Source organism: Esox lucius, chromosome 23, assembly GCF_011004845.1.
Source record: "Esox lucius isolate fEsoLuc1 chromosome 23, fEsoLuc1.pri, whole genome shotgun sequence".
Taxonomy (NCBI): Eukaryota; Metazoa; Chordata; class Actinopteri; order Esociformes; family Esocidae; genus Esox; species Esox lucius.
In genome coordinates, this window is record NC_047591.1 from 18578067 (window position 1) to 18590923 (window position 12857).

The 12857-nt window shown below is 51.9% G+C and overlaps 1 protein-coding gene across 9 annotated transcripts in view; it reads left to right on the forward strand.

Moving 5' to 3' along the window:
- The window catches only part of nav3 (neuron navigator 3), a 142155-nt gene that overhangs the window by 79568 nt on the left and 49730 nt on the right, over positions 1-12857 (forward strand). For 7 of the 9 annotated variants that reach the window (XM_013140172.3, XM_013140174.3, XM_013140175.3 and 4 more), the window contains 2 exons: positions 6852-6960; positions 12376-12777. In XM_013140172.3, the coding sequence (XP_012995626.2) occupies positions 6852-6960; positions 12376-12777 (511 nt within the window). The remainder of the gene's footprint in view (positions 1-6851; positions 6961-12375; positions 12778-12857) is intronic. The other 2 variants (XM_013140179.3, XM_013140181.3) reach the window with 2 other exon arrangements.

Here is a 12857-nt window from a genome sequence, read left to right on the forward strand (position 1 = left end):
GGTGACACGGTAGACAGGTCACAGTGGGGTGACAAGGTAGACAACTGGGTGACACGGTAGACAGGTCACAGTGGTCTCCTTGTGTGTGCCTTTGACAGTGCTGAAGCTGTTGGTAGTTTTGCCGCGATGAGCCAGTGCTTTACTCTTTACCTCATTAACCCTGTCCTTTAGGGGGTGCGGCCTGTGCAGCTATCAGGAACTCAAAAGGTGTGCTGTCCAAATCTCTCCTAATCACACCGGATTGTTTTATCAAGAAAAACTGAGAGGAATGAGAGAGGGAGTGGCAGCAGGCGACACGCAATTTCATCTTTTGGCTGTCTTTCACTTATGCGTACCCGCAAACACACACACGCGCGCACACACACACACACACTCCCCAAAGGTAACCTATGACTTGTAGGGAGGCGTTTCCAGAACCGGTGTGCCTAGATGTGGGCACTGAAAACGCTCCGTTGGTCGGTAGTAGTCACAGCAAAGGCTGCCCTACTGCAGGGGAGGAAAACTGGCAAGACAAGAGAAACAGTGGGAGAAAGAGGAGGAAGAAACATAGGAGAGGGAGGGTAGGGGAGAGAGTGAGAGGGAGGGAGAGCGAGAGAGAGAGGTAGGATGGAATTGCAGGCTGAATGCTAAAAGGAACCGACGGACCTCGAGCGGAGAGATTGAGCGCTGGTTGTTGCTCTCAGTGCATTCTCCGGAGTGAGGAGAGGAGAGACAGAGAGGAGCTGACGCTGTGGTGGTAATTAACGATGGGGGGACCGGAATGAAAAGGCTCCCCTCTGCTCCTAATAGGGCAAGGTAAAGAGAGAGAGAGAAAAGGAGAGAGAGAGAAAAGGAGAGAGAGAGAGAGAGTTGGTGGAGTTCAGCGGCGGGGAGCAGGAAGAGGATGTGAAAGGGCGCGCGCTCGCGTGAGTAAATGAGAGAAATAACATCGCGTTCATCCGCACCCCTTACCTCTTCGCTGCTTTGGAGTGTGAGGGAGAAGAGGAGGAGAGGAGGGTGAGGAAGTGTCCCTTTTTATGTCGCCGGCGTGTTTTTGCGGCTCCTGTTGACGGCCGAGGGCATGCGGTGGCAGGAGGATGGACCGTGCCGCGCGTGAGCCTGGGGCCGGGGAGTATCTGCCGGCCGTCTGTGTGGCACCCTCTGTGTCCCTGAGATGAAGCCTGGAAGCGTAGCGACCGCCGGACACAGGGCCAGCTGAGGCTCATCACCTCCCCGTCCAGCCCTTCTCCTCCAATAGACAAGTCCTCACCCGTCCCTCCCGCGCCCATCTCTGCGTCCCTCCTTCGCTCATCGGTAACCGTTGCCAGGATGTGAACCGGAGCAGCCGGAGAGCAAGGGGACAGGGGAGAGGAGGTGGATAGGAGGTGATCATGAAGAGAGGAGCCGAGTTCTCCGTGTACCAGGGCGGCTCCCCCACCCGCCGGCCCCCACCGCACCTCCCGGACAACCTGAACCTCCGGAAGCAGCGCTCCCTCACCAACCTGACCCTGCTCAGCGAGGGGGAGCAGCGGGTGTACTCCTTTGAGCTGGACGACCCGCCCCCCCCCTCCAAATCCTCGTCGGCGTTGTCGTCTTCGCCGGCGCGCGGATGCAGCCCCAGGAAGGAGCCGACCAGGGACAGTGCGGGCGTGAGGGGCACCAGGGCACGCTCCCTGTCCCTCTCCCTGACCAAGGTGCTCTCCCAGTCAGAGCACTCCCTGATCCCCGTCCCGTGGAGGTGCACAGCGGTCGGGAGGGCATCGGTTGGCGGGCAGCAGCGGCCACCGCGGGACACGCCATCGGGGCCCCTCGGGAAGCCTCGAGGGGACGGCACAGATGAGGAGGAGGAGAGCAGCGGGCGTTCCGACGAGGAAGTGGGCAGCGGGGCCGGAGGCCATGGTGGCAGGGGGAGGGACAGGGGCTACTGGGCAGAGGAGGAGGCGGAGGGGGGCGCTCGCGAGGGCACGGCCCACCTGGACAAGGAGGTTATCCTCACCATGCTGGGTGACTTGGAGCAGGTGCTACACACACAGACCCGGAGTAAGTCTCTCTCTCTCTCTCTCTCGCGCGCGCGTGCGCGTGCGTGCACGCACACACACCAAACTGACACACACCTTAAGTCTCGTACACTTCGCAGAGACACACACCTTAAATCACACGCAAGCCTTAAGTCGCACACACACACACCGTGTTACACACGCCGACACAGTCGCGCGGCGCGCTCACAAACACCTGCCGTAGGTGCCACACGACATAGCCAGGTCGTACAGGGGGGGGGGGCGTCTCGATCTGTATTCAAGGCTGTGTTCTGAGCCCGTTTTGCTGTTGTGGTATTACTTTGTTCATTGCCAGTAATAGTCATAATGCCTTGAAAAAGCCCAGCCCCAGATTCCAGCAGGGCTGCCAGAATGATCCCATCAGCTCCCTCCCTGGCAGTGAATGAAACACAGACGATCCATGCTTTTCCTGCCCGTGCAATCTAGTCCGGTGTTTACTGTGTGCCCTGAAGCGCGTTTCCACACCAAGTTGCCGTTTATACAAGTGCTCAGCCGGCGTTACACAGCAGAACAGCTTAAGGTTCAGCCTCTGGGAGCGATGCGTTGAATTGCTTTAACGAGCCGGGTTCTCCGTGGTGCCGCCTGTTAACAAGCCCTGCAGCGTGGGGACATTAGCTGTGAGCACCAGTACCTCCCCGGACCCGGGCCGAGTTCTGCCTCGCGCCCAGGTGTCTGGATCTGCAGTGCTGTCACCGCCGGGCTGCGGAGAGTTGACCCGTGCCACCTAACGCTGGGTGACGCGTCGAGGTGGGCTTCAATGATTCGAGCTCGCCGAGCCCCTCTTTTTTTTTAATGTATTTTTTTGCGAGCCTTGTTTTTTTTTTTTGGTGGGGGAGTGGGGAGGGGGGGGTGTAAGCTGGTCTCATTAGGGCGTGTGGAGCTCTTTTCAAGAGAGCAGCAGGGCTCAAGTCAAAGCGAACATGCATTATTGACTAGGTAGAGAAAGATAGAAGGCAGAGGCTGAACCTGTGGCTCAGTGTGGTGTTGGGGCTGTGTGTGTGTGTGTGTGTGTGTGTGTGTGTGTGTGTGTGTGTGTGTGTGTGTGTGTGTGTGCGCGCGCGCGTGTTTGAGGAGGGGAGGGCCGGCATTGGGGATTGCTTTATGATGCTGTCGCCGCATCAGAGCACGATTGTTTCAGCTCAACAAGGCACTTGAATTGCAATGCATCTGGCCGCGCCTGCATTCCCCGCCGTCAAGTGGCGCTTTTCCGGGAAATGTCTCCCCTGCCAGAAAACACGCCGAGACGTCCGTGTTTGCCGTCCGTGTGTCACGTCGTCAACCTCTGTGTTTGATTCCGCGGGGAGGAGCAGTGATTTCACCGGCCAGCCTGATGAAACCCCTTCCCCAGTGGCTAACCCGCTGTGTTAGCCCAACGTGGCCTGAAACCACACACGGCGTTATCCCGTGTAGTACGCGACCTTAGACCAGCGCCCACAGCCCCTAAGGTAGTGCAGGGAGTAGGGTGCCACTTGGGACACGGCCCACGGGTCCCGCTTTCCCCCAGCTCCGCTTGTGTCACTTTGTAACGGGACCTTGATGGGATCTCAGTGAGGATGGTGTGAAGCAGGCAGGGGGGTTGCACAGCTGTCCCACGCAAAGATGTTTTGGCCGTCTCTTCCCTTGCCGCCCCAGTGGAGATGATGGATGGTACGTGGTGAGGGGTTTTAGATGTGGTCTGGGGAGGATTTATAGTTCCCTCTGTGTCACTTGTGTCTCTCTCTCTCCCTTTGTGCCTTTTGCTTTCATTCTTTCTCTCTTGCCGTCTCTCCAGCGATCCTTTCAGCTACGGGTGTGACATATCAGTCAAATTAAAGGTCTGTAAAGCCCCCCCCCCCCGTCCAGCTTCTTACTGTTTGTTTTATAGTCTGGGGCCATAGACGCCGTAGAGGGGCATTGATTGGCCCCTCCATTGCTCGGGGCTAAGCGATGGTGGGCTTGGTCCCTCCTCAGATCTTAACAGCCTCCATGAGAGGCCTGACTCAGACAGGAAGTCAGATGCTGTGTAATTGCCACTCTACATCAGACACCTATTGAGTTATTGAGCCAGACACATGTCTGTGGCCCCTGGGGTTTGGGTGAAATAGACTGTGTGTGTTTGTGTGTGTTTGTGTGTGTGTGTGTGTGTGTGTGCCCGCGAATGTGACACTCTTCTTGACAGAAACCAAGATGTGTTAACATAGTGTGAGGAGCCACTCAACAGTTGTTGCCAAAATCAGGTCAGCCTGGAAGATTGGTGACTTATCGACTCTACTGTGTCTTTGTGCTGCGGCATGTGGCTGGGTACTCACAACACTTGGAAAACCTTCGGTCTGTAGGGGGTGTTGTTGTGACGTAACGGACAGTTATTTCAAATATTTCACTCATGAGTATTTTTGTTCTCAAAAGGTTAGGATTTCGATCTCTTTATGAACATCTCCGTTCTGTAGGGTTCATATTTCCAAGGTAATGTACAAAACTGGGGTGTTTATCCTGCTTATACCGCAGTACGAAAACAACAACGTCAGCACACATCTGCTACATTAAATTACATGTTTTCATTTATGTACACTTGTTTTATTAATTCATATATGCTGTTTTGTGTTTTGGTTTCTATAGACACCACCCAGTCGTTCGTTCTTTTAGTTTTAAATGTCTGCATAAATAGGACAAACAACGGGGTGGTCTCTGTAGCAACCAAAACTTGGGAAACCATAATAATTTATAAAACCTTTCAATGTAAACTAACGCGTGTCATTTCAACTAGTAAATGTTGGCTTGTGTTGTTATTTTGTTCCTTTCAAGCCTATGAATTGATCAAATTGTCACCTGGGAAAAGTACAGATAAGAATGACAAGAGGAACACGTTACCAGCCTGCAGATTTCGATTATTGCAGTCATTTTCTAAGCCTACACACATCCATCACACTTGGCCTGCGCTGGCATGGTTCCGGCATTCATGGAAACTTCATCAGTGACCCTGAAACACTATCATTCTCAATTTAAAGGCGAGTGCTGGCTCAGTCCATGAAGCTCCTTCGAGGAAACAGTATATTGTTTTGCAACTGGAAACTGCGGTGGCTGGCATCCATTTTGGGTCTTTTCACACCTCATTTTAATTGCCAGCTAATGGTGTCCACTGACATAGGCGATGATGGCTGGGGCCCAGCCGGAACTTAATTGGCCTAGACAGGCAGATTGGGTGGTGATGGTTGTCTCGGGGGCTGTTAAGCTTGACACGAGCTCGGGTGGATGCTCCCCAAGGCTGCCCGGTGGCTTCCTGCAGCAGTTGGACCATGTCGGTCGATGATGACTGACCGGAGGAAGTCCGGGATCTACCCCGCAGCTGCAAACCATTATTGGCTCCGAAGACCGGGTCCGTTGCAGAACCTGTGCGAACTCTGTGTTCCGCCGTTCGGTCGGTGCATCAGCAAAGTCACAAATCCGCCTCCAAGGACCGTGGGAGAGAGCAGCTCGGCCACATAGGTTTGATATTTTGTGAGCTGCTGACTCAGACCTTGTTGGATAGGATTAAGACACGCATTCACAGGCACACACAGACACACACAGACACACACACACACAAACCAATCAGGTACCAGGCAGGAAAAGCGTAGGGCAATGTAGAAGAAACGAATAGTAACACAGGAAAGGCAAGCCTCATAGCCAGACTGACAGATGCCAGAGAACAGGTTACTACAGTGAGAATGAAGTAGAAATGCAATAAATATCACAACACGTAAGGACCACTGTTAAATTCACATAGCCATATTCATTTGGGAGACTCGCTTATCCAAAACAACTTGCTGTTAGTTCATTCATACTAAAGATAGCTAGGTGGGTCAACAACAACACCCAGTAATTACTGCAGTGATTCAGTAGTGCTCTACCAGAAACCCTCGAACCACGCCCAAGCTCTTTGCTCTGGCACCCCTCTGCCACCTCTGTTCCCAAATCAGCTGACACCCCGCCTTTTTAAGGAGCATCTAAAATGAGCCCCCGTTCTTTGAGTAAAATGTAGATAGTATTATTGGTATCTCCCAAAGTGTGTCTGTTTAGAATGGGTCGTAATACCTCAAAAGTACCTCCCTGTTTAATGTTATGTAATATTGGTGCGGTACATTGAATAGCATCAGTTGGTGAAAGCTGAACAGGAATCGGGGGAAGATCCAGGACAGAGAGTAGATGCATTCAGAGGGTTTTGACAAAGATTCAAATCCTATCTGACAGTTCGTTGTTGAGGCAAAATGTAGGTTTTATCCTACAGATGGAGAAGGCAGTGCAATGGCAGCGCGTCTGTAGGTTTGGATCTGTCCGATGACCATGAAAAATCATGTCCCGTGAATCTCCACCAGTCTCATAATCTGGTGTAACCCAGAATCTCCGGTCTCACTTAGTTCCCTCCCGCACTGGTCTGTAAATCTGTTTTGGGGGATGTTAGGCAGTTGCTAGAACCAAGTGAGGGCGGTACAATGCTTCATTACCGTCCTTCTAGCAGCAGGATATTATGCTAGTGGCACTAACTGAGAATTTCTTTTTCAAAATAAAAGCCATAATTGAAAAATATAAGGCAATATAGTTAGCAATCTAGTCTGTACGTTTTATGTTTTATGTCCGTTCCAATATTGTTCGTGTCTGTTCTTTTTTACAGACTAGATTAACTATATTGCCTTATAAATTCCAATAATGGCTTTTATTGTGATAAAGAAAATCTGAGTGCTGCCAGCATAATATCCTGCTGCTAAAATAACGCTAATGAAGCCTTGTTTGGCCATAGAACCGTGCTCACAGGATACTTCTACCCCGCGCTATTCACAGAAACACCTTTGTCTGTTATAGGGGAAGACCCCGAAACGAGACGCATGCGGACGGTGAAGAACATCGCAGACCTGCGGCAGAACCTGGAGGAGACCATGTCCAGTCTACGAGGGACACAGATCAGCCACAGGTGAGAAAGGGTATTGGAGAACCCCCAAATGTATCAGTGAAGGGCTGGTGGTGTCATGATGTCACATTGACATTATAGAAAATGCCACTCATGCGGTTAGGATGACATTTATGTTTTCCATTCTCTGTAGTGCCTCAGTTTAAACATCTTCAAGATATATTTTCAGGTGTTTTGTTATATGTAGATACTGTGGTGAAAGATTATTATATAATATTTGCATGTCTGAAAGGATTTTAAGCCTTGCTGCTGCAATATGTCTGAGGGGAGTGGCTAGGCCAATAGAACCCCCTGAGGCATCTGAGGGGAGTGGCTAGTCCAATAGAACACCCTGAGGCGTCTGATGGGAGTGGCTAGGCCGATAGAACACCCTGAGGCGTCTGAGGGGAGTGACTAGGCCGATAGAACACCCTGAGGCGTCTGAGGGGAGTGACTAGGCCGATAGAACACCCTGAGGCGTCTGAGGGGAGTGACTAGGCCGATAGAACACCCTGAGGCGTCTGAGGGGAGTGGCTAGGCCGATAGAACACCCTGAGGCGTCTGAGGGGAGTGGCTAGGCCGATAGAACACCCTGAGGCGTCTGAGGGGAGTGGCTAGGCCGATAGAACACCCTGAGGCCACTCTGTCTAAAGTTGACATCAATAGAATTGTCAGGTACTCAACTAATGTATTAATATAATGGTATAAGGTCCTCAACTATTATAGTAGGCAACATTTTATTTTGTAAATAATGTTTTTTAAGGCCGGTTGGGACGAAACTGTAACACAAGGCCTGTGACGTGGACCCTACCACAACAGCCGCCCGTCGGCACTGAAGGGACGCTTGAAAGCGTGTAGCCTGGCTGAGCTGCACCGACTTAAATTCTAATTATCGGTCCTTGTCAAGGCTGTGGGCTGTGTCTTCCTCCTCTACAGTCTATCATTTAGAGATCCCCCCCAACCCACCCTCCCCGTTTGCTTGGAAAATAGTGGCAAGGATGCGGACGGCCATGACAGATGGCAGCGCGTGTTTCTTCCCCTCGCTGCCCCCTCTCCCCAAAAGCAGAGCGCCGCCGCAGATCAATAGAGTGCCATTGTTTCTCCAGCACAGCAGACTCCCCTGGGACCGCCCGGGAGGACCGCCCGGGAGGACCGCCGCTGTCCCATCCAGACACTCGCAGAGAATAGGAGGGGAGGACACCCAGCATGGAACATGAGGCGTCGTCAAACTCTCGCCAATAGCCGTGTAGAAATGTCTCTTGCCGGCCTGCTGTAGGGGATGTGTGAATGGAGTCGGGGCATCAGGCAGGAATAGCAACAGGGCCAGTACCTAGAGAACGGGCGGCCCATTACTCGTCTTTCACGCACACTAATTGCCGTGAAGACGTAATTATGTTTGCACCCTCATTGTAATTAATCAAAAACAGGTCCACGGTGCATCATGGTAAAATGCAGTGTGTCTGTGGGGGTCTTCTCCTCTCATTTCCACTGTGCCCACTCCACGGCTATCTGGTCCCACCGATAGCAAGGACATCGTCCGTCTTTCCCTGATCACCAGTCAAGAACAGTACACGGGCTGAAATGGTCACGCTGCTAAAACCGATGCACTGGTTGCTTTCTGTGGCCGTGGATCCCATCAGGGTCTGCGTTTGCTCTTCCCGACGCCGTCCTGAATGACACCGTCTGCAGTGTCGTTCCCTAGTGCTGACCCAGAGGTCAAGTGTCATACCACCACAGATAATCCGTGTCCGCGCCGCTTTCACCCAGGCGGCGTGAAAACGCTTATTGATCGACGAAAAAAATCAAAAGAATAATCCACCAATGGAAATACGGTGTGGTAATTCAAACAAAGAGGAAACGCTACGAAATCCCCTGCTACGTTCACAGAGTGTAGCCGGCCCGTGGGGCGCCTACAAATGGCTTTAACCATGTAATGGCATTTGCCGCCCCGAATCTTTCGACCAGGTGGCAACCGCGCACCGCTGTAGGTGAAGTAAAGCATTCACATCTGTACGCTGTCGGGATGTCTGCCTGGCGGATCCACCTCGCTGAGGGAGGTGTTTGACTTCTCGTAGACGTGGCCTAGGGTGTGCCCCGGCAGTTCCCCTCGCGGCGCGCTAGGGTTCTGGTCGGTCGCGTCGCCCCGTTTCACGAGGGTAGGGGCGCCGTTCGGGACGCAGGCTCAGGTTAAACTCATTACGTTCACGCCGTCAGTGGGGATGCCAGTCGATCTGTGACACCTCCCCCCCCGCCTGGTCGCTTGACTGAACCTGCTGAAAGTCCCCGATCCGTTTTCCGGCGCAGGGCGTTCTTTCAACAGGCCCGATCGTTCACTAGCCGCCCTCCGTGTTAACTTAACCATCAGGCTCTGGGTCAACAGTGGAGAAACAATGTCCTCTGTAAATGTGGACACGCACATCAAGGTTGTTTCTCCCCTCCACATAAACGCCCACCCCCAACCCACCAGCACATGCGCGCGCACTCACACACACACACACACACACACACACACAGCTTCTTGCTGTGCTGTTTCCTCCTCATTTCATCCTGGGTATTGATTTGTGGGTTTGTAGAGGAAGAGGGCCGCTCCCATACTGTGAGTTAGTCCCTGTGATGAGAAGGTATTGCAGCCTTCCACCTTCCCAGAGGCTGCAGGTTGCCAGGAGACAGGATGGGGTGTGGGTATTAGATCCATGGGAATTTTCGAGAACGGCGCGCTGCTACTGTATGTGGACTGACGTTCGAGATAAATGCACAGTAGATAAATGCTTGCGCCCTGAGCTCTCTTCCTCACATCGCCATGGATACGCTACGTCAATTTGGACAGCTAACATATTATATCTGAGGGTGACTCACCTATGACTCTCCTGCTCTCGAACCTCTTAATTATATGGCCCTCTATGATTACACAACCTGCAAGATTAATTCACTTGTCATATAATGTGACCTCGTTACGTTGATTGGGACCGGAGCCCTCTTTATACCTGCGCCCTGTTCAACGTGTTGTAAGTCTTGATTTGTCAGCGTTTTGTCTGTGCCCAGTGCTCGCATTATGACCGACGTGAACGTTTAGAAGACACATGGTGATGTGATTGTGAGCATATTTTCCCGACCACGCCTGGAGGTAGTGAGGCATGCATTGTCTGAATATTTTGTAGTACTGGATGACTCTGTGCATTGAAACCCTTTCAATTATTATTTTCTATCTTTAAAAGAATTGGCAGGCGGTATCATTGACTTCTATCAGCATACATGTGTCTCCAAAAAAAAGTCTTATTTTTGAAACAATAGCTTTAAAATAATGTGCGTACCTACGGGGACAGAGGACTCTGATTGCAATCCCTTGGGGAGATCAGAGAAACATTAGATTGAAGTGCGGAAGTGTCCCTCAAAGTGGGGCCGCGGTCAGAATTTGAACACTGTCAGGTCACATGACCTATGGTGCCGTATGCCGTCGTTCCACACCTAATTTTTGAAGCTGCGGTACCGACATGTGCCAAGGGGGGCAGTGGTGACCTTCTGACCACGGGGCTTCCACGCCCTGCCTGCCAAGAGCTGGCACCGGAATAATCGCCCACACTTGCTCGCCGGTGAGCCAATGGCGCAGCTTCACAAACACTGCGGATAGTACCTGATGTGGATCTGGCAACCCATTCGGGTTCTCTAATTTGGCATTGGGAGAGCCTGCCGTGAGCCGTGTGGACAACCAAAACCCCCGGTTAACATTCAGTATTGCTCATACAGTTTCCACGTTAATACTGAAGCTGCGCCTGTCACTCACCGAGCCCTTGGTTACACGCAGCCAATCCTTCCTATGGTTGCTAAGCACTCGAGTTCATATCAGCCCTGTGCCGGCGTCACAAATGGCAGCCCTTTTCCCTATGAGCCCTATGAGTCAAAGTAGCACACTGTGTAAGGAATAGTGTGCCATTTGGGGTGCCGCCCAGATCGGCCCTGTGTGTACCCTGCAGTAGAGGGGTCCACGGGGAAGAAAGTGTCCAGTCATCTGTGTCTGACAGGGGAGGCAAGAACACCTGCTGTCCTTTCCTGCTGAGTCACAGCTTCCACCTCCACACACACACACACACACACACACACACACACTCTCACTCACACACGTTTATTTTACCACTTTCTGTCTGCAGATCACAGTAACAGATTGCATGTTGTCATAGAGACACTGCTGTGAAGGGTAATTTAATGTTTCTTTATCTTATAGTGTTCTGTAGTCTATAGGGGCCAGATGAATATGAGTGTGTGTGTGTGTGTGTGTGCGCGTGTGTGCCCGCGTGTGTGTTTTTGTGTGTTGATCGGGGTGATAGTGACCCAAAGTGACTGCTCTCATTACATTACTGGCCAACTAGCAGTGTTGCTCAACAACATCTTCAGATTTTCTTTGAAAAGTTGTGCTTCTAAATATTTTATTTGTCTTTGCTTGCGAGTCCTGTTATTATCCACCATTGACTTAATTGACGTACGTGTTATGAAGCTGTCTTTCCACTAGAGAGAGCTCTAGCAGGGCACTGTGTGTTTGTGTGTGTGTGTGTGTGTGTGTGTGTGTGTGTGTGTATTTTTTTTGTGGCTATCCATAAACAGTATGCCCAGATTTGTGTTTATGGCACACAACGTGAAGAGCGTCATCCATTTTACAGACACTGCTTCGGTGCACCCACACTGCCAATATTCCTTCCTAAGCAGCTGGTCCTCCATACAACAATGCCCGTTGTCCCCGGCAACTTAGACTTGCGGCTGCATGCGTTCTGTACTGGCCGCCGTTAGGAATCAAAGCCAGGACCCCGGCATTGCGATCAGCAAGTCTTGCCCCAACTGAGCTAGTCATGACTTGGTCATCAATGCGTCGGACGAGCGACTTTTACTACCAGAGCAAGACAATTTTAGTTAACCCTAATTGCTCGCCACGGGCCAAATGTGGCCGCCCTCTGAACCTCTCCAGTTTAGATGGGTTGGGTTTTGAAATTCCACCTTGTGTCCACCTTGATGGTGAATTTCATCTTTAAGTGTAAAATAATACTACACTGCTCAAAGAAATCTAGCATGACCGGACATTGATTTACAATTGCTTATGCATCCTAACTGGGCAGACTGACGTCCCTGGAGTTTAATTGACTTGGTGTTATGATGTGATGATTACGGGTTCCCTTAATTCTTTTGCGCAGTGTATATTATTGCACGCAGCACTTCGTTGTAGGTGCGGATGTTCTAACGAATCCAGCGTTGCGTAATTACCAGTGTTTGCATTTCACCCCAGAACACACCTTGGTGATCTTTGCTGAATAGCACACCAGTGTTGCTGAGGGTATTGATCCCTCTGCTCAAAAGTCTTCTCAGTGGCCGAGTGGAGCGTTCACTAAAATCCCCTCGTCTCCGTCTCTCTGGCTCTCTTTTTTTTGTATCTTTCCAACTCTCCTCTCCATCCAGCACCTTGGAGACGACCTTTGACAGCACAGTGACCACCGAGGTCAACGGACGGTGCCTCGCCAGTCGCTCCTCCCCCATGACCTCCTGGCGCCTCGGCCAGTCGGCCCCAAGCCCCCGTCTGCAAGCCGGCGACGCCCCTTCCTTGCCCAGTACCTACGCCACAGTCACGGCACCCCGGGCGGGGTCCGGCGCCGCCGGCGCCGCGGGGCGGTACGGCCACTCGGACTCCAGGTTTGTGTACAGCGCCCCGCTCAGGCGAGCGGCAACAGCGGGGTCAAGAGGGGCCGGGCAGGGGGAGAAGGGAGGTGGGCCGGAGGGGGTGCTGGAGATGGATGTGGCGGGGTACATGAGCGACGGAGACATCCTGGGGAAAAACGTCAGGACAGATGACATCACCAGCGGGTAAGACTACGCCCTAGATAGAATAGAATAGATTTATGGTTAGAGTTAGCGTTGTTTTCTGCCTAATGTGATAGACACGA